Source organism: Myotis yumanensis, unplaced genomic scaffold (assembly GCF_028538775.1).
Source record: "Myotis yumanensis isolate MYYU_CA2020_CCGP unplaced genomic scaffold, mMyoYum1.0.hap1 SCAF_5, whole genome shotgun sequence".
NCBI classification, from domain to species: domain Eukaryota; kingdom Metazoa; phylum Chordata; class Mammalia; order Chiroptera; family Vespertilionidae; genus Myotis; species Myotis yumanensis.
In genome coordinates this window covers 36845771-36873293 of record NW_027223756.1, presented here as the reverse complement: position 1 = coordinate 36873293, position 27523 = coordinate 36845771, and the positions used below count along the sequence as shown (strand labels likewise).

Here is a 27523-nt window from a genome sequence, read left to right as displayed (position 1 = left end):
AATTTGGAGCAGTGTTTAAATTAGGAGTTCTTAGAGGAGACCCCAATTCATTAGTAATGATAGCTGTCTTTTAATTTGTTTCAGTGACTGTTGCTTTACTTGTATTTATTTTTAATCTTTATTATTGAAAGTATTACATATGTCCCCGTTTTCCCCCATTGACCTCTTTTAACCCACCTCCACTTCCCACCCCAGGCCTTCACTACCCTATTGTCGGTGTCCATGGGTTATGCACATATGCATACACGTTCTTTGGTTGATCTCTCCCCACCTACCCGCTACCCCCTTTATTCTGAGATTCCACAATCGGTTCCTTGCTTCTATTTCTCTGGATCTATTTTGTTCATCAGATCCCACGTATGAGTGAGATCATTGATACTTGTCTCCCTCTGACAGGCTTATTTTGTCTTCTGTCTTTACTTTTAGATGGATGATGACAGAATGGACCCCGTGTTCACGAACTTGTGGAAAAGGGATGCAGAGCAGACAAGTGGCGTGTACCCAACAACTGAGCAACGGAACCCTGATTCGGGCCCGGGAGAGGGACTGCGCTGGGCCCAAGCCGGCCTCCGCCCAGCGCTGCGAGGGCCAGGACTGCATGACCGTGTGGGAGGCGGGGGTGTGGTCAGAGGTGCGGCACACGCCCCATTTCTTTCCCTTTCCTTTTCTTTTTTGACTCTTAGATTCTTTAAGGTCGTGTTGTATCATGTTTAGAATCTGTGCACGACAGTGAGTATTTTTCAATACCATCTGTTGATTTTGCTGATAATAAAAAAAGTATGCTCATTATAAATAATTTTGAAAATAGGAAAACAAAGATTTTTTTACTCTTTATTTTGTAAATAATGTAACATGATGAAGAGCATATTTTATGTACATTTTAGAATCCTGCTTTTTCATTTACATACCATGAGTGTACTTTTAAGTGGACACATATTAAATTGACTCATCACAAATCCCTGAACATTTAAACGAGAAAGGAGAAGAAAGGGATTAACATTTAACAATCATTTTCTGTGAGCAAGGACTATGTTTTTAATTAATATTTAGTACGTTATTTATATTTAATCAGGAATTCAAGAAAGTTAACAGTTTTATCCTTTTATAATGTAGCTTAGAGAAATTAAATCATTTTCTTGAAAATTCAACATAGTCTAATGCAAGCCATAAATTATGAGATATTTATGTATTTGTGAAAAATTTGAGTACATGTAAAATATTATTAGCTCCATGCTTAAGTTTTCAGGAACACAACTGTTGGAATCTGCATGGCCGTTCCTGTACTGTGTTGTTGCTAAATGTTTGCCTGCACCTCTTTCTTTAGGCCTTTTTCAGAAACAGGTATAACTTGGATTTTCACATTTTGCCGTAGCTCCCATTTCGCTCACACTCCCCTGTCCCACCTAATGCCATTCTGGTCTCTGTGTCCAAATAGTGACACGTACCTTTGGGAATCTTTACATAATAGAAAGCATCCATGTAAATGGGCGGGCAAGTTGCACCTAAAAGGTTGGTGGAATATACATGTGTGCTTCATATCTGTGATGTCCCCAATGTCAATCAGGCATCGTTATTTATAATGTAAATTAAACTGTTTGTGAATCAACTTATATTTCAATCCATACAACTATTTAGAATGATGTTTTCTAGGGCTATATACTCATGTAAAGAAATTCTTTTTTATTTTTGCTAAGATTTTCTTGGTTTTAGCTTTAAGAACAGTTTGTGAGAAATGGCATTCTGTAAGAAATTTGGACACAGACAATAGTGTGGTGATGGCGAGGGGTATGGAGGTCGGTGGAGGTGGAAGAAGGTATAGGGGGGATAAATCGTGCTGGAAGAAAAGAAAATAAATTTGAAAAAATTCTCATTTTTTTACATTTCTAGGCTAACACAGATAAAAATCTTAGCAAAAATAAAGCAATGAACTTTATTACACAATTTATGTAAATATTGGATGTCAATCAAATGTAGCATTTACATTTTGATCATTGCATTCTATTTGTTTTTCCTAAATAATCCCTATGCTCTATTTCTCTCTGCAATCACGATCCTGTGCTCCTGAAAGCCTTTCTCCCCAGCACTGTGCCTGAGCTACCTCGGGCCTCATTCTTTATGTGGGTTATCGGCTTATGGAGATGAGTAGGATCCACACTTTACATAATTTCATCACTTGCCTCTCTTCTAAACACTGGCTTCATGCAAACTCTCTGATGTCTTCCAGTGCTCTGTCAAGTGTGGCAAAGGTGTCCGTCAGCGGACCGTGAGGTGTACTAACCCCAGAAAGAAGTGCATCCTTTCCACCCGACCCAGGGAGGCCGAGGACTGTGAGGATTACTCCAAATGCTACCTGTGGCGAATGGGTGACTGGTCTAAGGTGAGAATCATTCTGCACATTCTCGGTATTGGGTTTCAATAATATCCGCATTGCCCTGGATACTACATCCATATAGAATGGATGTAGGAGGGATGGAGGGTAGAGGTGAAGATTATGGGAAATGGAGTATTATATCCTCAGGTTCGAATCCTGCCTCTGTCCATAATCATGATCCTATAAAACTGTTTTAAAGATTAAGATAAAGTGTATAAATCAATTAACACGATTTTGGACACAAAGAAAGCTCTCAAAATGCAAATCATTGTTGCTCTGTTGCTAGTTTTTGTGATATTGTTCTTTGTCAGATTATTTTTTGCATAAAACTTCCCTAAGAAATAGAATACTATCAGGAGAGTCAATTCAAAATATAATTAAGCAAAGTATTGGCAAAATCAAACAAAGGAATGCCCATCATAATAGGTAAAAGACAGTTTTTTTTCCCACCAATATTTGAGGTTGTAGATAGAAGAAAAGAGAAGGAACGGAATTCTTGAAGCCTTTTGGTCAAATCAAGTGGACACAGTTCATTTAGTAGTGGAACAGTAAGTTTAATACCATGATATTAATAATGCTTATTTAAAATTTATGAATGGAGTCTCATATAAATGAGCCATAAAAACAGGTCACATATTCACTCTGCAAAGTGACTCGATAAATAAATATATAAATCCCATGGTTTAAGGTAAAATTCTGATCACACCTAGGGAAAACAGCTCTCAAATACTAGTTTTCAGAAATGTAAATATTAATCAAATGGTCCCCTGTGCCTTGCCACATTTAGCTGTAATCTGATATACTTATTGTTATGGGATCATAAAATTCTAGGGCTTAGAAGAGACTTTAATCCTCTCTTTTCCTCTTTTATTTATTGTATAAGTAAAAAGCGGTGGCTGCCGGGGAATGGTGGGGAGTGCGGTAGCTCTTCATAAGTAACACCGAGGGAGATTCTGAAAGAAAGTTTTTCATTGAACTGTGCACTGCGGTTAGCCAGCTTGCCCAGTATTGAAATCCGTGACCTTGCCTCTCCTCACTAACAAAAGTTTGCATATTAACATAGCATTTGAGTTCTCAGTAAGCTGTACTCTCTTTCCACTACTTGCAACATTCAGAGTTCACACTGGGACTCTTACAGGAGGCATTTGTAAACAATGTAAATCAATCCCTGGGTACAGAATTAGGAAATATTCAGCCCAATCCAGGAGTCTTTTAACTGGTGAACCATATAAGGAAACGTCGTACTTCAGAGTAAACAACTTTTAGGTGAAACAAAATTCCAAATTAACCCCAAATATATCTTTTTAATGTTAAGGTTTATTTATGTTTCCCCAATTCTTAGAGAGGAAAAATACAGTTGGATGATAGGGAAAGACAATGATTTGGAAGTCAAGAAACATGGGGACAGTCTGGACTCCCTCACTGTGCAGATGGCCAAACTGGTTCAGCCATTGGATACCTTTGTGTATTTGTTTCCATAGGAGTGAAATAAAGAATATACACACCTATTGTGTGTATATATAAACTCTTAATTCAGCTCTGAAGGTCTGAAACAGGATGAGAAAATAAAGTACTAGTCGGAGGGGGCGGAAAAGATCGCCTATTGCTCACTTTCTATTATAAGAACTCCCCATTCCTTTATTTTGGCGCGTGAAATTCTAGAGATTTTCCTTAAGTGATTCTAAACTAAGGAAAAATTTCAAAACCACTAGAATATATGAGTGACCTTTTCCCAACTTTATTAGTAGAAATATTTTTAAGTAATAAATGTGAAGTCTGTTAACTATAAAAGACAAATTTGTAATTGCAAAAAACCCAGAAGATCCCGTTTTTACTGTAAATTATGACACAGAACTAACGAAGCTCCTCCATTGCAGCATATGGAAATAGGGCTAGCAACTCCTATTTTCATGACAAAAACTGTTGATTAAAATGTGCCTATTATGTGGACTCTGGTTAAATCTTAAAAGCAACATCAAAATTAACTGGGGAGATTATAGAAGACATTAGTTTTGGTTTTTCATGCTAAGCCTAAAAATATATATTTTAAAATTTTACCACAATTACATGTACCTAACTTTTAAATATACTTGGATTGAATTACTTTAAATTGATTTTGTTGAGTTACCAAATTGCTACCCAGCTTATAGTACATGCCATTGTGAGGAACAAAATCAATAGCCACTATATATATTCATTACTGTTCTATGACTTCTTACCTTTGTTTGTTGGACTGTTTGTTTCTTTGTTTGCTTATTTAGAAGATCCAGTGTGTTGCATTTTTCTTCGCCTTCTGTGAATATAAATCTGCTCTTTACCCTAAAGCCATTTTCTCCTTCTTCATTTATATCGGAGGCCTCAGCAGAACAGATTCAAACAGCAGTAGAACTTAAAGCCAGTGGCTACATGTGAACTTCATTGATTTCTCTCCTTTTTTCACGCCTAAGATACCACTATCGTGTTAAAATGAAGACCATCCCAAAATAATTACAGAGAAAAAGAATAATGCTGTGATATTTCAATTTCAGTGGTTAAAATATTAATGGGCAGAGGAAACATAGATCTCTTATTCTTACCAGCTGTGACCCTGGGATTAGGATGACAATAAGATGTGTGCAGTGGGAGTGGATTTCTGGGCTCTTCTGAGGTCAGTTAATCGGTTAGTTTCACTCACATTCTACTAACATTGTTAAACTACTGATACACCTAGGTGGACTTAAAATTCACCCTTGCATTCTTTAATCCGGAGTATTCAATGGACTGTCCAAAGTCGAGCTCTAAAGCCCCGCTTCAGTAATATTAGTAGAGAATCAGTTAAAAGACAGACTCTCAGGTTCACTGCGTAAAACTCATTGTCCACTATTGGACCAAGGTGATTTGGGCTAAACAGTTAAGGCTTACTAAGAATATGGCTTATGCCTCACACTGTGTTCACTGCATGCGTGTCAGCCTGTGTGATTTCTAGCATTTATGATTTGGTGGTGTGTAAACAGTGGGAAAATTGCTCTCAGCTTCAAAGGAAAAATATAGATCCAAGTGTACTCAAAGAGAAAAATCTCCTGTCCTAAAATCATTATCTCTGATTTCAACCCTGTAATAAGTTGAATAATATTCATGTTTATTTCATCGAGATTGGGGAGTTGGCAAAAATAGGATACAAACAATGTGGTCGCTCTGTTCTGGCTGAGTTTAACCGTTGACACAATTATGTGCCACACTCTGACCGTATCTCTGATGCACATATGGCTTTAGGGTTTTTCCTGGGAGAGCAGAATACAACCCATATGTTCTCTGGCAGTATAAATCTGTATTTACTCTTTTAAGCTGACCAAAGTATAGAATACTGACTTTAAAGATATATAATTACTTTAAAAATAACAGCCTCTTTATGTTCAATTAAATACCATATTTTCTGCCTCTATTTGGCCTGACTTCATTTGAACTTCTACAACTTTCTTGTTTTCATTGTTGGAAACCAGTAGAGGAGCAAATGAAAGAGTATTGTTTTATCTACCTGTTAGACAGAATTTAGTCCTTCATGAAGCTTTTTAGAGTTAACTTTTCTATGCAGTATTAACAAATGGTTTACACTTTTTCAGGTGAATTATAAGGACAACAAAACACCTTGGTATTGCAAATAATCATGGTTTATTCTCAATGTATACACTACAATTTGAATTTAATTTAGTCCTTTAAAATTCTGAGAAAAAAATAGTATCATATCAAATTATGACATGATTAATAGATTATTTTGAGAAGAGATTATGAGTCTTTTGTGATGATGTAGTTCAAAATAATGCTCAAAGCACAAAAAATCATTTTGGGTGATTTAATTATATAGATGATATGATATATCTTTGTTTAGAAATAGTATATTTAAAGCTTTCAGTATAAAAAAGTCATTTTTAACTTTTGCTGCAGAAGGAAACCACAATTATAGTCAGTATATTCAGTTGAATAGAGAGAGGAATTAGATAGAAGAGGAACCCCAAAACTAAGGTAATTCTTTCTAGTGAGTAGGGGAGCGATATCAGACTAAATACGTGTTTCCTAACTATATAAATTGCATTTAAGCTAATAGGAATTCTACTTATTCTGAGTCATTCTCTGAGTGGAGATTTTCTAGTTCTATGTAGTTACAAATCTCAAAATGTTATGCTGTAATTATTTTTTTCTGAAAAACAATGCTGTGGCCTAAAAATAAAACAAATCAATTGCTTCATAACTTATTTTTGAAACCATGAAAAACCTGCATCTACTTGTATTATTTCTGGTAAAAATAATTTTCTTACCACACATACTACAGATGTTATTAAAGTCCACATAGTGTATTATATTGTCCTTGGACCCTGTACTAACTATGGGAAAATGTGTCCTGAGTAGTTAGCACTGTATTTTTCAAAGAAGCTCAAAAATAGAATTTTAAATTAATTAAGTAAATTATGCTCTTTCTTTAAGGTGGCTTTGCATAATCAAATGTTATCATCTTAAAGTGTTCCCATATTGCATAATTAGTAAATTAAAACAATTCAACAGGAAGGTGCAAGATCAAAGAAACAACAAATCAATGAAAGATTCCTTAGTGACATACTTCAAACAAGTCTAGAAAGACAAACAGAAGATTTATTACCCTGTCATACCTTTATTCAGATTGGCCAGCAGTCACTGTAACTGGGTTGGTTTGCGCGTTTTCACCTATCGCTAAAAAAATTATTTTATCTTGCTCTCTTTGTTATATTGGATTTGTACAGATCATGTGAATTTGAAGCTCTGAATATGATAATAGGCTATAAAAGGCTGTTCCAAAATCTCACAGCGTTCCTGGCCTGGTGATACGCCTTCTATTTTCTATACAGAAGCTTGTCACTCCTTAAAATTAACATTGACAGTAGTAATTGTGACTTATCACAGTTGGTAGGAAATTATGGGTAATCACCAGGGCCATTTCTTTCCACTGAAGGAAAACTCAGGGAATCATTAAAGGAAAGTTAAAGAAACATCTTAATCAGTGCAATCAAGAATATCTTAAACTAAATGACTAGATAATATCATGTTTTTAATGATGCATCTCTGTAGCCTAGTGTTTTTGCATTAGTTATAAGGGAACGAAAAGAACCAGATCCAAAAATCCCAAAGGAGGGATTTCTTGTTGCCCCAGGATCAAGCTAGGATCTTAAGACTACGGATTCTTGTATGTCTGGACTGACCCAATACTGGCATCTACCCCACCCCAATTGAAATCAATTTGCAGGAGGTCCCAGCATGCATCTGAGGCTATGCAGAGCTTGCTGGCTTTAAGTGAATTCTTTTAGGTTAATAGAGGAAGGCTCAATCAGTTGTTGGAAGGATTTCATTCAACTTTGAAGAAATAATTAGCAGCAATAGCAAAAAACCAAATTAAATACCCTACAAGGATGTAAAAATAGAAAATGTTAAGTATTGGCTGAAACTAGAGAATACAGTAAAATAATGAATAAAATGAGAAATGCCATAATGAAAAAATATATTGTCTTCCCAATCTGCTCAAAACCATTCCATGACATTAGCATCAGTAAGACTGGTAGCTACCGGAAACCAGAATGTCATCCTTTTTATAAGACTAAATTTATAATTTACAAATTCTTGAGAATTGTATCCCCAAAATTATGTCCCATAGAAAACTCATTCCTTGGGATGTGGTTTCCATGTATGAGAAATGCTGTAATTAAGCAATGATAATAAACAAATAGTTTTTGCTGTAGGACTTTACAAACATTCTACTGTACATAGTAAGTCTCAAAGGGAGAATATAGTATTTCTCTTTTCTTTTTTCTTTTTACCAAAGGTGATTTTTGCAGAGCATGTAGCTAGTTTGTTATTTAGTGTAATACATTTTGAGAAAGCTGGCATTAGATTATTCTGATTTCAAAGACTAGTTTGGTAAATATTATTTTCAAACTAGAGAAAATTTGTAAATTGAAATCAAACTGAAGTTATCTATAATCTAGAAAAATATTTTTGAGATGAATTATTATTTCTATTCAAAAGAATTTTCTTTTTTTTAAAAAAAAAGTAGTTTTCAATTACAGAATTATTTTCTAATTATTTCTACCAGTCTATTGATATTTGGAAAAATAACTGCTTATCGTTTTTATAATTTTAAATAATCTCACAAAACAGAAGAAAGGGGTACTCAAAGGAGCAGGAGGAAAGTCATGGGAAACAAGAGAAGAAAGTACTTTTAAGAACATTCAATGAGATGGGGACTGAGTCAGAGGGAGTTAAAGAAGCCCATTCTCACAGTAAACTTCAGCTGCTTTAGGACTGTGCCATTGGCATTCCAACAGTTCCTGAAATTTGGAATATTTAAAACAAAAGGTCTCATTTTGTTTCCTACAACCAATTTCCTTTTTCTGGAAAAATGTTGATATCATCTTCCCATTTACCCAGACTGGAAGCTACCCTGAGCCTTTCTTCTATACACAAGTAGGGTTTTGTCTCGGTTGCTATTTGTTTATTTGTTTTTCAATTACAGTTGACATTCAATATTATATTACTTTCAGGTGTGTAACAGAATGAGCAGACATTTATATAACTTACACAGTGATCACCTCGATAAGTCTACTACCCACCTGGCACCATACATAGTTCTCACAATATTGTTGACTATATTCCCTGTGCCGTACTGTACATCCCCGTGACTGTTTTGTAACTGCCAATTTGTACTTCTTACTCCCTTCACCTTTTTCGTCCAGCCTCCCAACCGTTCTCCCATCTGGCAACCATCAAAATGTACTCGGAATCTATGAGTTTGTTTCTGTTTTGTTTGTTCATTTATTTTGTTCTTTAGATTCCACATATAAGTGAAATCATATGGCATTTGTCTTTCTCTGACTGACATTTCACTTAGCATAATACCCATAAGGTCCATCCATATATTCACAGATGGTAAGGTTTCATTCTCTTTTTATGGCCAAGTAATATATATATATATATTCACATCTTTATCCAATCTCAGTTGCTCTTTATTCCCAGTATAATACTACTATCCTTATTTTTTCACCAAGACTAGAGTAAAAATGTCTAATATGTTCCCTTATCCACATACTCCTCCTCTTTCACATCATTCCCTCACAGGGATGACTTCCTCACTCTGTTCTAGAGCCCAGTACTTGCAGAGAATTCCCCATGGCTGTACTGTCACCTACCAGATACTTGCTTGGCATTCAAAGATTTCCATACTCTAGTCGTAACCTACCTATTGAAATTGGTCTCAGCATTCTCATTAATTTAGTTTGTCCGCTAAGCTCAGGCCTGAGCAGTGTATACTTCTGCAATCTCCATGTCTTTGTTTATATTTTTCCCTTGCCTGGAATGGGTTTCTTCCAACTCTCTAAATCCTTCAAGTGCCTAATTTTTTAAAGGGCTTCCCCAATAAGTGGCAGAAATAATTTGCACTTATTGACTATATTACATTTTCTTTCTTTTAAAATATATTTTTATTGATTTCAGAGAGAAAGGGAGAGGGACAGAGAGATAGGAACATCAATGATGAGAGAGAATCATTGATTGGCTGCCTCCTGCATGCCCCACACTGGGGATCGAGCCTGACATCTGGGCATGGACCTTGACTGAGAATTGAACCGTGACCTCCTGGTTCATAGGTCCATGCTCAACCACTGAGCCACACCAGCAGGGCTATATTACATTTTCTCAGTGAATTATTTATTGCCTTACATTGTTGCTGTTTTATTAAGAATGTCTCAACCTTCTCACAAATCTGAGTGACCAGAGCATTGCACTACGTGTAGCAATATTTATTGAATAAATGACTGCTAAACAAACAAACAAAAAATGTGTGATGCACCGACGCATTGTATGTCTTTTGATCTATTTTATTTTTTGGCATCTAATTCTATAACAACTACAACTATATAACAACAGCATTTTCCTACAAAAGAATTAGTAACTAGCTTCTTTTTCTCCAGGAAAATTAAACTAACCAATATAATTTTATGTAAACACATGACTCCCCTGACATTTTCCTGTATGAAAAATCAAACTACTTAAAAATGTGATTTAAAAAAAAAAAAGTAAATTCACCCTTATTTGAAGAACATGCAATTTAAGCCAAAAAAAGTGTGCTTGACATTGAGCTTCAAGGGAGCTGGCAGACTTCCTCTGCATTCTTGTGAGTCCATTTGGCTGAACACCTGCCAGCAGGTTAGACAGCAATGATCTAACCTGGAAGGAAAGCAGTAGATGGAAGCAAAGCACACTGAGGAATGTTCCTTGTGAATTGGCAGAGACAGTATTTATTTCAGGTTGGAATAACTTAAAGGTAGTTATATATGCTCTCTGTGCTATTTTAAATCAATACTCTATTTATTAAAACAAAACAAAAGCACACACTCCGGCAATGTGGCCACGGAAGGATCGGATCCATTTTTGACTGGGAATGGTTGGGCTGGACCTGGAAAGTATGTTCTTTGAAAAGGAAGTTCAATCACTGTCGTTCCCAGCAGTTCTCTCTGGTGGCAAGATGTTTCCCTGGGAGGGTAGGGCTAAAATAGAAACGTCTTGATAATCTTTTTTTCACCTCTGCGGCCCCTGTGATTGATTGTCTGAGCACCGGCAGGACTGCATATGTGCCCAAGACTTTGTGCTTATTAATTACTTCTTAATGCGAAACATCTTTTTTTTTCTTTCATCATTGCAGTGATCAATGTGGACTTTGATAAAAAAAAATTTATTTTTTGTTACTTTGACAGTCTTTTCATAACATATTCACTTCTCTGCTAATCATTCATAAGTAATCTGCTTGATTTTGCCACACACATTTTCTTGATTTGTTATAACTATATGCAAATGTTTTCATTAAAGAAACAAAAATAGTTTGAACTGTACAACCAAACGGTGAATTAATTAAACACATATGCAAAAAAAAATTTTTTTCAAATGTCTGACCTCTAGGAATAGATTCAATCCCAAATACCCATGTGTTAAATAAGGCAGATAAACTACTTTAAAAAGATGCTGAAACACTGACCAAAATAAATAGCAAATCATAAAAACAAACCTAACTTTTGTTCCTCAGTATGTTTGTTTCACACTCACTTTATTAAAAAGTTGAAAGGTGGAACTGCCAAACATATACAGAAATGAATAGGAATGCTGCACTAATAATTTCCAGTAGAAGTCATCATTCAGTTTCCTTATGAGATCCATTCTCCACTGTGAATGCTACTTCACTCTTGTTAAAACTCTTGTTAAAATAATCCACTTATTCCCAAAGACAAATTATTCAAGTCAGTGTTGTTAAGATTGTTGTCGTTTGACACTTAACATTACAGATTATATCAGGTCCTGTAAGATTGTATATTATATTGGTAGAAAAAATAATTTGAACGCTTTTTGCCAGTGACAATTTTCTCTTAATTTAGGAATTCCTATTTCTTACCGAGGCCAGCTGGAAATAAGTAAAGCATTACAGAGCCTTCCTTAGCTGTTGGCCTGGAGAATACACATTCTCTCCAAAATATATATCTTTGGCACAGTCTAGAAGGAAGGAATCTCGGGTAATCTTTGTGCTGGCCAAGTGTGGGAATTATTATTTTTAACCCCTAAATACACTGAAATTTGGTTTTCTTTCAAGGAATTCAAAATCAGACCAGTGCTAGTTTAGTTATATTTGTTAACCAACAAAACTCAAAGTAAGTAGCTTAGAGTAGCATGCATTTTTACTATTGGGTTTTCTGCCTCTTTGGTTTATAATGTTTAGAGGACGTTTTACAAAATTTACAACTTGAAGAGTTTCACAGTTTAACATTAGAGTTTAACATATACAGATTAATAATTCCGTAAACTCATTGGCAAACTAGTTGATTATTTAACCTAAGTCTATGAAGTTATTATACTATCGTGTCCCATTTGGTTCCCAAAACTAAGTCATGTCAATATTCAGAGTAACAAATACTAACCAGCACCAAAACAGTGTCTACGTGACTATTCTGAAGTCCTGAAAGGAAAGGTAGAAACTCATTTAACCAATAATTTCAAAGTTTGGCATTTTACCATAAGAATCCCAATACTTAGGACTAGATGTGGAAATCTTTTTTAACTCCATGTTCAAAGTCATGTATGTGGAATAAATTTACTTGATCTAAGAACCTATGGAGCACAGAATTTGTTAGTATTTAGTGGATTTATGTCAGTAGGCATAGCGGTATTCATAGGAACAATACACATTATTTTTAAATGATGCAGATTTTTGATAAATTCAGATATATCATAAAAGGAATATTTCTATATGAAATAGAAATTTAGCAACAGAATATATTCATATTATGTATATAGTATTTGATCCATCAAAAAATTTATTGTGCTAATAAGACCTAATTATCCTCAATGCATCTGATTAGACTTGAAAACTTAAGTAATTTCATTGGACCACAGTTATTCGACAGCACGCACTCACTGCCCTTGAACGTACTGAAATGATAACTTCAATAAAATGTCTCAGGATAAATGACCTTTCCTTGAACTCCTTCTATAAGATATTTACATATTTTCCAAAGTATTACACCAAGGTCATAATAACACTGTCTATCAGTGCTATAAATAATGCTGTGTCAGGAATAACATTTTCATGGTCAGTTTCTTTCTTCAATTTACTTCTTGGGCAGTGTCTCACCACCTGTCTATCCTTTGTGATGAAAAAAAGGATTCCACTCTTTGGCTTGTCCATTAGATGGACATCACAGCCATTTAGAGTTCATTTAATTCCTTTGCTTCTATGATAATGCCACAGTTAAGAATTGGTTATGAATTTTTTAGTGTGTGTTTTTTCTACATTTTTTATTTTCCCTCATTTGTTTGCGTTTAGGCCAATCCATAAATTTGCCAAGTCATTCTGGAATCTTACACTGTCTTTACCAGAACTGCCAAGCCCTGTCCCCTCAGGGCTCCCCTCTAATTTAGTCAATAAAACTTTCTAAGAGTTCACATCTCTATCTATCACCAGATGATCCTTGGCCATTTTTAGAAAATTCTAAATGTCTGAGTTAAAGGTCTACTGTACACTTCCACCAACTTGGGCATTGCTTATATGTCCCCAGATATTTCCCTCACAGCTTATTTAGATGGAATTTTCTTAGGTAAAACAAGTCAGTCAGCTCTTATCACCTGGCATAAGAATGACAGAAGGAAAATGAGGATTTAGATAATGATTGTGATTATAAAGTTCTATAATGTATTTTGAAAGAGGAAAAAGCCTTTTTCTTAGTGGTTTGCTGCCATTTGTATTCGTGGTTCTCATTTACTATATTTCGCTAATCTTTTAATAGTCCCAGCTGTTTGAATTATTGAGAAAGTTTCCTTTTCTTGGTTAGTGTTTGGCATGCAAGCTATAGTATAGACATAATTTAATACAGTCTTAGACATTGTCGCTAATGTCCCATGTCAAGGAAAGACTTATTTTAGGAGAAAGCCATAGCAATATCATCAAAAAACATTAGTCATGTGAACCCAAGGGCAGGGAAGGTCATCGTTTCTCAGGTCGATTGAAATGATGACTATCACTAAGTCCATAGAACAAACTTCATTTTCAAAGATGTCGGGGCTCAGTTTTTGGTGGGAACGAGAGATGGCCAATATACGTTTTCCTTGTGCTATGTTGTCTCTGTCAAAATACTGTTTTTAACTCCAAAATCATGAGAGCCATTTTCTAAGCTGTTCTAAATTGGTTTTAAAGATTACTGTCTCCTTTTTACTCTAGTGAAGCTGGGACACCAGGACTGTGTTTGCTGTTCAGAATTAAAGGCTTCTAGTTCATGAAATTGATTAATAGGATGTTTTGTTTCAAGGTCTTTCAAGGAGATGGATAGTAAACTGTTTGGGGAATAGAATATTTGTCAGGCAATCCAATTCTCTTTTTAAAAAATACTCTTGTCAGGAAATGTTCCTTATAAAAGAAAGATTATTGGCAAGTTATATGATAACCCTGTGTTTGTTTACCGGTTGCTGGCAAATTAATGTTGACATTTTAGCATTTTGGACTTTAGTGAAAGTATATAGTGTTATTTTATATCATTGGGTTTTGTAATAAAGAGTATGGAATAAAGTACCATCTCCACAGTATTAATAACTTCTGCTGTTTATATTTTCTGCATGGGATCCTGAACATAATGGGTGATGTATAAATATTTAGAAAGCCAATAAATGATTGGATATTCTAAGACAGTCAAGCAAATTATATTTTGAGACTTTACTGAGCAGAATTTCTGTCATACCATTGTTGGGTGGTGCAGTGAATAATCAGATAATGAAACTAGAGTCCTTACTGTTTCACAGTTTCACCACTTAAAAATTTCCAGACTACAGTAATTTTTAATAAAATTTGGAATTTTTACTTTCATAGTAATTTAGGCCTGAAATTATAGCTATGATCTACTCCAGTGATTCCCAAAGTGGACGCTACCGCCCCCTGGTAGGCGCTGCAGTGATCCAGGGGGGCGGTGATGGCCACAGGTGCCTTTCGGGGCGATGAGTAACTGCTATTAAAATTTAAAAAAAAATTAATTTTCAGGGGCTGAGTAATATTTTTTCTGGAAAGGGGGCGGTAGGCCAAATAAGTTTGGGAACCACTGATCTACTCTAATGCCTTGCTTACCAAAAAGAAAGAAAAGTTCCAGGTGAATTAGTTGCTAGTGGCAATATTGGAGCCCAGGTCTCATTTCAAGGCCAGAATTAATTTGGCTTTTCCTTTTAATGTCTGTCTTTAATCATAGTAATATGATTTGACAAAATATTCAATTATTTAGTATATTCTATAATAAAGTAAGAACTAATTTAGAAAATACCTTAGAATTTCAGTGAACTGAAATATCTGTTCATTTTCCACACATTTGTAATAAATTTTTTACTAAAATATGTTATAAAGAAAGTAATTACTAGTAAGAGGTTGATATTTTATTATGAAATTATTATAATGAGAATTACTTTCTAAGGCTATTAGACTATTTAATTCCATCCTATATAATAAAAGGCTAATATGCAAATTGTCCCCTCAGGAGTTTGACCAACTGGGAGTTCAACTTCTCGCTATGACGTGCAGTGACCACCAGGGGGCGGCGCAGAATGAAGGAAGGCCCTGGCTGGCAGCTGGCAACCAGGGGAAGGAAGGCCCCGATTGGCCCTGATTGCCAGCCAGGCCTACGGACCCTACCCTTGCATGAATTTCATGCACTGGGCTTCTAGTATCCTATATAATAAAGAGATAATATGCAAATTAACCATCACTCTAACACACAAGATGGCCGCCCCCATGTGGTCAAAGATGGCCGGCAGGGGAGGGCAGTTGGGAGGGACCAGGCCTGAAACGGAGAGCAGTTAGGGGTGACCAGGCCAGCAGGGGAGGGCAGTTGGGAGTGACCAGGCCTGCAAGGGAGGGCAGTTAAAGGTGACCAGGCCTGCAGGGGAGGGCAGTTGGGGGTGACCAGGTCTGCAGGGGAGGACAGTTAGGGGTGACCAGGCTGGCAGGGGATGGCAGTTAGGGGTGACCAGGCTGTCAGGGGAGGCCAGTTAGGGGCAATCGGGCCAGCAGGGGAGCAGTTAGGCATCAATCAGGCTGGCAGGGAAGTGGTTAGGGGGTGATCAGGCTGACAGGCAGAAGCAGTTAGGGGCAATCAGGCAGGCAGGCAGGCGAGCGGTTGGGAGCCAGCAATCCTGGATTGTGAGGGGGATGTCCGACTGCCCATTTAGGCCCGATCCCGGTAGGTCCCAGATTGGAGAGGGTGCAGGCTGGGCTGAGGGACACACACCCCCACCCCCTGGGTCACCAATTTCATGCACTGGGCCTCTAGTTTTATAATAAAACTTATCCTAAATCTTTCAAAGGCAAAATGAGTCTGTTTTAGTTAAATGAATTCTAGAACTTTTATTATTTCCTGGATGCTATTTTTATTTCTGGGTCATTCCCATATACAAGTTACAAAATTTAACTTGCAAAAGGAATACAACTAACATTTTTTTCTCTAGTTTTTCAGATTTTTATGAAAGACACTATTCAGCCATTATCTGCTAAAATTATTTATTCTGTTACTTTATTGAATTTTTTATAATTCTGAAAAATGATATGTTACTTTGGTTTGCTCATGTCCTATGGAGTTGATATAAAATTAATCAAAAGTTTTGGGAATAGTCTGTGACTGATTCCTGGGCTTCAATGACATGATTGCGAACTTCCTCTACTGATCAGATGAGTTCATCTATTATGAAGCTCTATTATTATTATTTTCTCAAATATTTCAAGATCTACGTAAATTTTAGGAATAGATACTAGAATGATATTTTCCCATATTAACTTAACCCCTTAAAAGTTTTTAGTTTAACTATTTTGAATTTTCTTGAAGATATTTTTCTAAGAAACATAATATCTTCATTTATATAAATATATCAATTTTATAGAGTGGTATTAAGATGTTTTTAAGGAAGAAAGACAATTTTAAGTAGTTAATCCTCTTATAATAGTTTTAAATTATAGTAAAGCTTAAACTGAACTGGAAACATTCAGATTGTAAAGTTAAGAAAAATAAACCATAAATATGTGTAAATTGTTGGGGTAATTGTGGAACACTTAATGGATTGTGATTTGAAAAGCAGCCAGGCATTTGGAAAAGAGTAATACAATGGATACAATTGTAGGTGTGGGAATAGAGAATGCATGGGCATGATCTATATATATAAAAGCCTAAGTGACTGTTACGACTGAACGACCAGAATGACCAGAACGACTAGTCAACCAGTCGCTATGGTGTGCACTGACCAGCAGAGGGCAGACGCTCAATGCAGGAGCTGCCCCCTGGTGGTCAGTGTGCTCCCACAGCCAACTTCCCGTGGCCCCTCCCCCAGCTGGCTAACCTCCTGCAGTCCCTCCCCCCTGCCGGGCAGCCTTCCCAATAGGCCCCAATTGAGGGGTCGGCCGGCCAACCTCCCGGGGTTCCTCCCCCTAGCCAGTTGGCCCCCCGATAAGCCTCGATCACCTGCCAGGCCGAGGGACCCCACCCATGCACAAATTCGTGCACCGGGCCTCTAGTTAATCTATAATAGAGCAAATGATTCCCAAGTGAAGTGTGGAAAATAAAGCTGAGGAGATAGGTAAACACCAACCTGGAGATTCTGGGATACTGAGCTTTACCTTATAGGCAATGACTCAGTAATCAAAGATTTTTGTCTGATGAGATTATATATGTAAAGCAATTTTGGAAGAATATATATTCAGTATTAACAAGTGGGATTGATTGGAAGACTGGAGACTAAAGACAAAACGAACAGTAGTAGACTAGGCTTGATGTGAATAGGGTTTGTGTAGAATGCTTCTTGTGCAAATGAAAAGAAGAGCTGGGACCCGTAACGATGTAAAGGAAGAATTGATGGCAAAGAGAGTGCAGTCCTAATAATGACTTGGTAAAGCACAAAGGGAAAAAATACATTAAAACCTTTTGCCTGTATATCTAAAAGGGGACAATCAGAAAGTATTTACCAGTTTCCAATGAAAATATACTAAGATCATTTGGCTAGAGATCAATATGGGTAAGATAACTAGTAAAATAAGTCATTATTTTCAGAAACACAAGCATATTCCCTCTCATGTAATTGTGATACCATAAAGTCTCTTTATTCTCTCAGTCAAGTAAGCACCAGCTTATTTGTGTAACAAATCAAATCTGGGGATACACGAGGACCCAAGAGACTTCCCTAATAAAAGACCATTGTACATCAAATACATTTTTCTTTGCAGAATATCTTACAAATGAAGACAAACTGCAGTTATGAAATACAAGGAATCCATTGAAAGGGTATTTTATTAGAAAAATCCGATTATCAAATATTTTTATTAGCATAGTATTGGATATTGTGTCATCTGCCAAGAAATAGCAGCTATTTCCATCATATGCCAGGTTGATAAGCCATATTGAAACTGTTGATCAACATTTCAAGGCCAGAGCAAAAGAGTAGATGAGGAGACAAAGACTGCAACAAGCATCCAGCTCCACAGCTGGGCGTAGGCTAACTCTTGAGATCAATGACTAAATTGAAAAATAGCAAATCAAAATTTTGTCGCAAACTAGACAGAACTTTAAAAACTGTCTGCCCAAGTGCATGTCTGGTATTAGTCATTCTATTCCTTGCCCACTGATACTCTCGGGCTTTCTTTACTCGCCTTTGTCCTGCATCGCCCTGAGCTCTGCCTGAGGTCAGCCAGAGGGCACAGAAAACATTGTACCCAAGTATGAGCATCACCGTTTCTAACCCATGTTTTGCGTCAACTCTGGATGTTGTGGCTCATGTTCAATTTTAAGAAATACAGGGAAAAGGTGGCTCACAGCCTAGAAGAGAGAAACAGCAAAAAGGACTTTAAACAAGCCTTCTATCTCTCTCCCAGTGCTCAATTACCTGTGGCAAAGGAATGCAGTCCCGTGTTATCCAGTGCATGCACAAGGTCACAGGACGACATGGAAATGAATGTTTTTCTTCAGAAAAGCCTGCAGCATACAGGCCATGCCACCTTCAGCCCTGCAATGAGAAGATTAATGTAAATACCATAACATCACCCAGGCTGGGTAAGCTGACCAAAAGGAAACGGTTTTGAGAAATACAGAAATACTCATGGTTTCTTCTATTTTGCACATCACTTTAAAGCTTAGTTATAAATGGATACTAATTAGTTTGGTCCTAACTAAATTGGCTCTATTTTACTGTGGGTTCATCCAAATGGCCAGGTGGGTAAAATATCGTAAAGAATAAACTATTTTGATCCGTGAACCAGACCCTGGAAATATGAACGTCATACCACCCAAGCTCATCATGTAAAGGGTTGAAGGGTATAACCGTATTTTGGGTTCTGACCAGTCTCATGGCAGAACTAACAATTAAGGTAGTGTCTAGTTCAGTGGTTCCCAACCTTCCTAATGCCGCGACCCTTTAATACAGTTCCTCATGTTGTGGTGACCCCCGATTTCATTGTTACAAATAGAACATAATTAAATCATAGTGATTAATCACAAAAACAATATGTAATTATATATGTGTTTTCCGATGGTCTTAGGTGACCCCTGTGAAAGGGTCGTTCGACCTCCAAAGGGGTCGCAACCCACAGGTTGAGAACCCCTGGTCTAGTTGAAAGGTATTTGTAGTATATACCTTAGATCTCTCCACTGTCAGTATCCTTCCTTGTGATCCTGGGTACAAATTATCCTTTGGAGAAACTTAGAGTAAAAAAATGACTTTCAAGACAAATGGGTACATGGATCTATATCACTCAGCAAAAGGTACAATTTTTTTCATGCTTAAGGACATAATATGACATACAGATAGCTACTAGTAACATTGATTCCAATGACTTTTATGTTGTAAAATGCTTTCATGTGTATTCTCAATACCTGTCACTTAATCAGCCGTCATGAAGAAGTAGGGTATGTATTTTAATTAAATATAGCCTGCACTTGCATAACAAGTATTCATGAACGAATTAGCCTTTATGTCTGTGGCAATTAGTGGCTTTTACCAGCACTGCTGCTTGGCTGTTACTGGGTTAGTCTATGTTTAACACCTTCCGTTTTGATCTGTGCACATAATCTTCAGGAGAACAATTTAATTGTAAATTGTTATAGATACTCTTCCAGGCATAGATTCAATCAAATGGAAAAGTTTGATTCTTCAAAAAAAATTCCTCTTTTTTTGAGCCAAATAATTAACATTTCTAAGAAATAATCAGTTCAAGGAGAATTAAGACTAGTTAAAACAAAAAGTTAAGCAATCCTAGAGCAAATGCAGCTAAATCCATGTATTTCAAACAATATAATCCCTTTCTCTAGCAATTACTTGGAGTTCTTCTTGAAGTATGTGGCAAAAAAAATAATGACCTAAAAGAAGAATTTAATTAAAATTGCATTGTTTTGTTTATTACTTCTTGACAGTGTACCCCCAAACACAGAAGCACAGTGATCGGGAAAACTAAGGTTTCTAAGTGTAAAATAATGGATTATATTAGAATAGTGGCAAAAGAAAGAATTGTAGCAGGACTGACTTTTATTATGCATGCCAGAACACACTATTTCTTCAGAAAACCTGAGCCTAAATTTACATGACCAATTTTTTTTATATCGAGTTCTCATTTTAAACACTTTAATGCTATAAATTTCAGTCACATGATAAATGGCTTGATGTTAAAGGTGCATTAAATCACTATCCCACAAACAAACAAAATGGAAGGACTCATACTGTAGATACAGAGAATAGACTCACAGTTGGCAGAGGGAGGGGGTTTGGGGAACTGGATGAAAAAGGTAAAGGGATTAAGCAGAACAAATTGGTAGTTACAGAATAGCCACATAGATATAAACTGCAACATGGGGAACATATTCAATAATATCATAACTATGTATGGGGTCAGCTGGGTGCTTGAAGAAGAGGGAGGACCACTCCGTAAAGTGCATGATTTTCTAAGCACTTTGCTGTGCATCTGAAACTAATACAGAATAATACTGAGTGCGAACTGTAATTGAAATATAAAAAAAGTGGGAAGAATAAAATAAAATGTGCGAGCATATTTTTGTTTTGCTATTTCTTTGCAAATTCATCTATAACAATACTTATTAAATTTCATTCCCATAAAGGTAGATATATTGAGCACATTTATTTGTGTTTTTAATCTTCCCAACTAAAAATCCAAAAGAAATGTAAATGAAAACCATAAAATTGATCCTTAAAAAGCCATTTACAGGACAATTCATTGAATTTGGGAATATCTGTGAGAGCATTATTCATTCACTTCACTCCTTTATTTCAGGGTGTGTGTGTGTGTGTGTGCATAGCTCTGTGTTTTAAGTTCCACAGGGAGTATAAATGAGTCAGTGGACAAAATCCCCATTTACATGATTGCTATTTGCTTCTACTCATGACACCCGGAATATCTACCTGTATTGAGTTTCCTGTGTTCTGCTTCACAGCTGCTCTGACTTTCAAGTGCCTAGGAGACCAATGGCCCGTGTACTGCCGAGTGATACGTGAGAAGAACCTGTGTCAGGACATGCGGTGGTACCAGCGCTGCTGTGAGACGTGCAGGGACTTCTATGCCCAAAAGCTGCAGCAAAAGAGTTGACCTCTAGCAGGCTGGCTGGCTCACAGCTCTTTGCAATTACATTATTTATAGACACACACACTAGCATGTTTTTCAGACCAAATATTATCAGATTACATATAATTTAATCAAATTAATTTATTTGGGGGCCTGCCTAACATCAAGATGGTGCTTATTTTGGTAATACAAACATTGTGATTTATACTATAGGGCTTCATAAGTCATTTTATATGAATAAGTTGGATCCAGTTACCAGAAAAAGAAAAAGAAAATTAAGATCGGTAGGCTTAAAAAATGTTTTTTAAGTTAGGGCTGGCTCTAAGGTGCTACTCTCTCCACACCAATACCATTGAGTTATGCATAATGTATACTACTAATTTAGCATAATAGTTTAGCTATCTATGGGGAAAATTATTTTTGTGTTTTGGTGTCCTAATACAGAATTAGCCCATTTTCTGTACTCTGAAGGAGATGTGTAAACATAACAAACCTCATAGTGTTGAACAGGTTTTTAGAGAATGTATTATGAAATTGGTTCAGACTTAGAGACATCTATAGGAAAAATTCTACTGTAATTATATCCTTATTTTAATAATGGAAAAGAAAAAAATCAAAATAGAGACTTTGATCATGTTCACGAACATGTACTTGAACACAAGTATTGTAACAATGAAACACTGTAATTAATGATTTACACTGAATCACCATTGCACTGTCGATATAGTGTAGAGAAAACCGTTATGGAAATGGTAACACCCTACAAAAATGTGTATTATTTTTAACATGTTGTCATTAGATTTTAGCTTTTTTAAATATTTTGAAGAAAGAAAGCATTGATCCACCCATTTCCTTGTATTTTTTTAGCAGATTTTAAAAGAATATAGTAGGTACTTAAGCCTCACAAATCATGAGAAAACTTACTAAATATTTTTCAGCCTTTTCCCTAGAAACAAGGAAAAACTAAAAGCTGATAATATTGTGGTAGTTTCATTGTGTTTTTTCTTTATAAAAATTAAAAAGTTTTACAATTCTGTGAAACGTTAAAAAAAACAGCTTAAAATTTTTCTTGTGAGAAAATATTGTACATGATTCACATGATTTCTTAGATTTTTTTTTGCAATAAAATATGTGAAATTTCCTTTTGGGAGGCAATTCTTCATAGGTCTCTCATGTTTCCACAAGTCTTGGCACTGTCAGCTTTTGTTCTGGAATATCTTCTAAGGGATGTTTGTATGGTGAACAGCTTTGGAAGATAAAGTTCGTGTCTCTCTTTGGAGCAAAGGGCAGACGTGTTTATTTCTCATTATAGAAGTTTCACAGTCCCTAAATGGGGCCCCTCACCTGTAATTCAACGCTCTGCATGTGTAGGTATCATCTGGCTTCTTTATGTCTGGTGCTTCCATTGGCATTACTACCATGAAAGCCCTCATGCCACAGATCATGGCACCAAAAAGGGGAAGATGGGTTTTTGCCAGTTTTATGTTTTTTTAATTAAATTTATTGAAATAACATTAGTTAATAACATTATATAAATTTCAGGTGTCCAATTTTATAATACGACATCTGTGTACTATATGGTGCTCACCACCCGAAGTCTTTTGAGTATGTCTGTTTCAAATAGACCTTCCAGAATTAGGGAAGTTACCATGGGGTAGGCTCAGGGACTCTTGGGTCCACTATGAGACAGGTTTAAGCCAAGCTTGATCCAGTTACCTGACTTCCATAAGCTTTTGCTCTGACTGTGGGACAGCAGTGGCAAAGTAGTGTCACCAAGAATCCGGGAATCATCAAAAAGTCAGATTATTTTCCTTTCCCCAATATATAGTTCCCATCAGGAAAGACTAGAAGGTAGATTAACAATATGGGTTTTGGACAGTGTAACAAAATCTTTCCCCAAAGGATCTGGCCTCCCCTTCATTCAAGGAATTCTGGATCTGTGAACCTGCTCTCATGTGGAATTTGATCTAGAAATGCAATTCCCTGCTATGGTGAGTCAAATCAGACTTCTATTCACTAAGACTAGAAATTTAGTGCTTATACAAATACAAGACTTTAGTAGAATGTGTATCCATTTCAGTCCGAGGACTCCATGATTAATTAGGCAATACCAAAAATCTTTGCCGGTCAAACCATTCCCTCTACCCCTTTAACTCTACTGCCCTTTATGGTAACTGTGCTTTCCTGGTCTTTGGCAGTGAAATTCAGCCATTTGGTTCCTGCCTTTATGGTATTCCATATTCTCATTAAATTCAGGAAGCCCAGTTCAATGGCAGCATTTCCCAATGTCATTCCTGACATTTGCAGACTAGCCACTTGAGAGTTCTTTAGGGATTCCAATGCTGCCTTCAACAATGAATTTTTCAAAGCCTTAGCGAAGGGAGTGCCTTCTAGATGGAACACTGAGGGGACATATGGAACAGGAACACATCTATCATATTAAAAACAATCTCCCTAAACATTTGTATACCTTCCTCTGTAGTACCTTATAGCAAGTATGTTTTAGCATCTCAACTTCATTCAGTATAGACAACCATTGGGTTCAGTTTTCAGATAAATTGTTAGAATTACTCCCAGCCACATCAACTAATGCTTTCTAGAATCTCTACTAGTGAACCCATGTCAAAAACATTTAGGCTAATTCAACATTGTATGCCTTCCATCCTAACATAACCCTCTTAAGAAACACCCCTGAAACACGTACTTTGGGTTTCAGTAAATATGAATTAGTGAAATCCTGCAGTTCTTTTGATATGTATGGTACCACTTGAGAAGTCACACTTTTTGTCTGGCCCCCTCGAATCTTCTGGGACTTGGTCTGGATATGGATTTAGAAGACATGATAGATGTGGAGCATGAGCCGTAGAGCTGAAAAGGTTTTATTTCAAGATAGTCAGTGTGAGCTTTCTAGGTCCCAGCTAAGTCTTTGAGCGGTGACTTTTAAACCTCATTTCTCCCTTTAACTTCTCTAGTCTTTTTAGGAGCAATGAATCAACCCCACAGTCATTAGTCTCTTTGTTTCTATTAAAAAAGAGTTTATGCAGCAGGTACTTGCTTTCTATCGGCACTTCACTCCAGATGACAATAGGTAAGGATTTAAATAACCATGTTGGCATTTTGTGCCATGGATGACCAGTGGAAAGAGGGTCACTAATGTCATTGAGTCTAGTCAGAGCAGAGAACGAATTCCAGCTTTCATTTCTTAAAATTTTCTTCCTTGGAAACATTTATTTTTTGTACCGGTAATTGTCATGGTTCAGTCAGCCAGTGTTGGAGTGTTATGGGATAACGGATCTGAATTCATAACATCAGGAGGAGCTGGGGAAGATCCATGAGAAGAGTTGAAGAATCAGGAGTCACCAACTGATCTGAGCAGCCAGGCACATCCAGGTAAGTATGACTATGAAAGATTCACTGTAAAGATGTCTATAGCAGGGTTCCTCAAACTTTTTAAACAGGGGGCCAGTTCACTGTCCCTCCGACCGTTGGAGGGCAGGACTATAGTTTAAAAAAAAACTATGAACAAATTCCTATGCACACTGCACATATCTTATTTTGAAGTAAAAAGACAAAACGGGAACAAATACAATATTTGTATTTGCATGTGGCCCGTGGGCCGTAGTTTGAGGACCCCTGGTCTATAGGATGCTGCTGCCTCTGTATACCTTCCTTCTTTGTAGGTCCACAGCCAAACATCTGGTGGTGGATCTGAGTTTGCTGTTAGTCAGCAGGTCCAACAGTTGGAAAAAAGAAATGGGCATGGAGCTCCAGAAAAGGCCACTTGGGAACAGCCAAGCACCTGTACCTCTGTCTATCCCTGCATCTGATTACAAAAAAGACTTCTGGATTAATGGATGCTGCTTCCATTTTGCCTTCCAAATGCCATGCAAGTTCCTCTTTTGGCCAATTCTAACCCAGAATCACACAAAGAAGGGGATTCTTGGAAATGTAGTTTGCTTTTTACCTATAGATGACTAATATGATTTTTATTTTTTCAGTTTGCTTTATAACAGAGACAACTGAGATGAAAATCCATATTCTCACTCTCTTAAAATAACAGTATTCTCACTCTCTTAAAATAACAGTAAACCCTTTTAAGTGCTTATTATATCCTGAACATTCTGTTAACCACTTTACCTATTAAACCTCACAGCAACCTTGTAAGGTAGTATTAATATCTTCACATTATAACTGAGCAACCTGAGGCTCAGAGAGTTTTGGTAATTTGCCCAAGAACACAGTTTAGTTGGATGTAGTAAAACCACTAGGACTCCAAATTCTGTGCACTCAATTACCCTGATTGCCTCCCTTGTTCACCACTTTTGAAAATAGGTGCACAAGGACTTATAATCTCATCACAGACTTTCTTTGTATTTAAAACTATCCCAACTAATTTTGAAATTCTCTCAGATAATTTTGATGAATTCCAACTGCTCATCTGAATTGTGCAGTCTTTTCAGCTGAAAATACTTTCAGGTATTTCAATAAGTTATTGTTATAAATTAGAGAGGAGGGGAAAAAAGAAAGAAAACAGAAAAAGAAAGAGGTAAAAATGAAAGAAAATAAATGAAAGAGGAGAGAGGAAGAAAGGAAAGGTCAGAGAATGAGAAGAAAGAAGAAAAAAGTTAATATGTACAAAAGTTTTGCTTAGTGAACCATATTTAATTCTATTTTCACAATTCTCATAGTTCAGAAAACAATAATTCTGGATCCAAACCCAAGGGGAAATGATACTTTTATAAAAGTTTTCTGTGAAGAAAGCAAATGCTTACCTGCATCCAGAGGGTTGAGAAGTACCAGATATCCACATTTCCACCAGATTGTCCCTGCAATATATTAGTAGTTCCTTTTTTTAAAACAAGGCAGAGAAGTTATTTTACTTCTTTCCTATTTTTATTAATTTCAGAGCAGAAGGGAGAAGGAGAGAGAGATAGAAACATCAATGATGAGAGAGAATCATTGATCGGCTGCCCCCTGCATGCCCCACACAGGATTGAGCCCACAACCCGGTGCCCTAACCAGGAATTACTAGTAAACCATGACCTCCTGGTTCACAGGTGTATGCTCAACCGCTGAGCCATGCTGGCCAGGCCTAGTTCTTTATATTTCTTCAATATGAGTTTATACATTAAAAATACCAGAACAGAATATAGAGAATGTCTGTAAACAATTTTTGCAATGGGTTCCTTTTTCACTGAGCATAATCAACTAGAAAACAGAACACTAAGCCATTTTTTAGATCAAATTTAGATTATCCATTTCCAACCACAGTAGAACCATCATTATTTGTTGAGCAAAAAGCTTCATGAAGGTCTACAGAAATGATTCAGGTGTGGAAGGAAGCATCCAATGGGTCCCTTTTGTATTGTATCACCTAGTATAGAGACTCATGAAGGAAAAGTATGAAATACATAATCAAACACCAGATGAGAGTATAAACAAATCACCCTAAAATTTCAAAGGAAGGACAATCATTCCTACTAAGGAACATATGCAAAGGTTTTGTGAAAGAGAGGCTAGGTACTAGAGATGACCCATAAAGGATGCGTAGAGGTGGTCAGTAACCAGGGCTGTGGACAAATGTTTCCAGACGGGAGGACTGACACAAGTAGAGGCACAGGGGGTGGGGTCGGGGTAGGGCCAGTACAAGGGAGGGGGGAGAAGGACTGATTTCTTCATTGTCAGTCACATGGGAAACCTACAGGGGTAGTAGTGAGAAACAAGAACTGATGGTTTGCGGGGGGCGGGGCGGGGGGGGATAGAAAGGATGGTGGGGAAAGATGGAGAGTCTGAGACTAAGCGACTTGTAAACGGAAAGACGGTGTACAACCCTCTGGGCATCTGGAGCATGGCGGAGGAACCTGAAGGAAGGACGCCCAAGGAAAGCTGAAGGCTCGTTTCACCCACCTCATAATTTGGCTAAGAAAAAGGCCTGGCCTAATCAATATATTTGGATCTAAGTTCTGTGTCTCCACTTGCCAATATAGAGAGCCAAAAAGAAGTTAGGTTCTCCTTGAAGATGTTTGTTATTCCCC

At 36.8% G+C, this 27523-nt stretch overlaps 1 protein-coding gene across 1 annotated transcript in view; it reads left to right on the top strand.

The window, feature by feature from the left end:
• Positions 1 to 22327, top strand: part of ADAMTS19 (ADAM metallopeptidase with thrombospondin type 1 motif 19) — a 203295-nt gene extending 180968 nt beyond the window's left edge. The window contains 4 exon segments of the mRNA XM_070417180.1: positions 427 to 631; positions 2225 to 2377; positions 18795 to 18972; positions 21361 to 22327. Coding sequence (XP_070273281.1) covers positions 427 to 631; positions 2225 to 2377; positions 18795 to 18972; positions 21361 to 21512 — 688 coding nt within the window. The 3' untranslated portion in view covers positions 21513 to 22327.
• The last annotated feature ends 5196 nt before the right edge of the window (positions 22328 to 27523 follow it).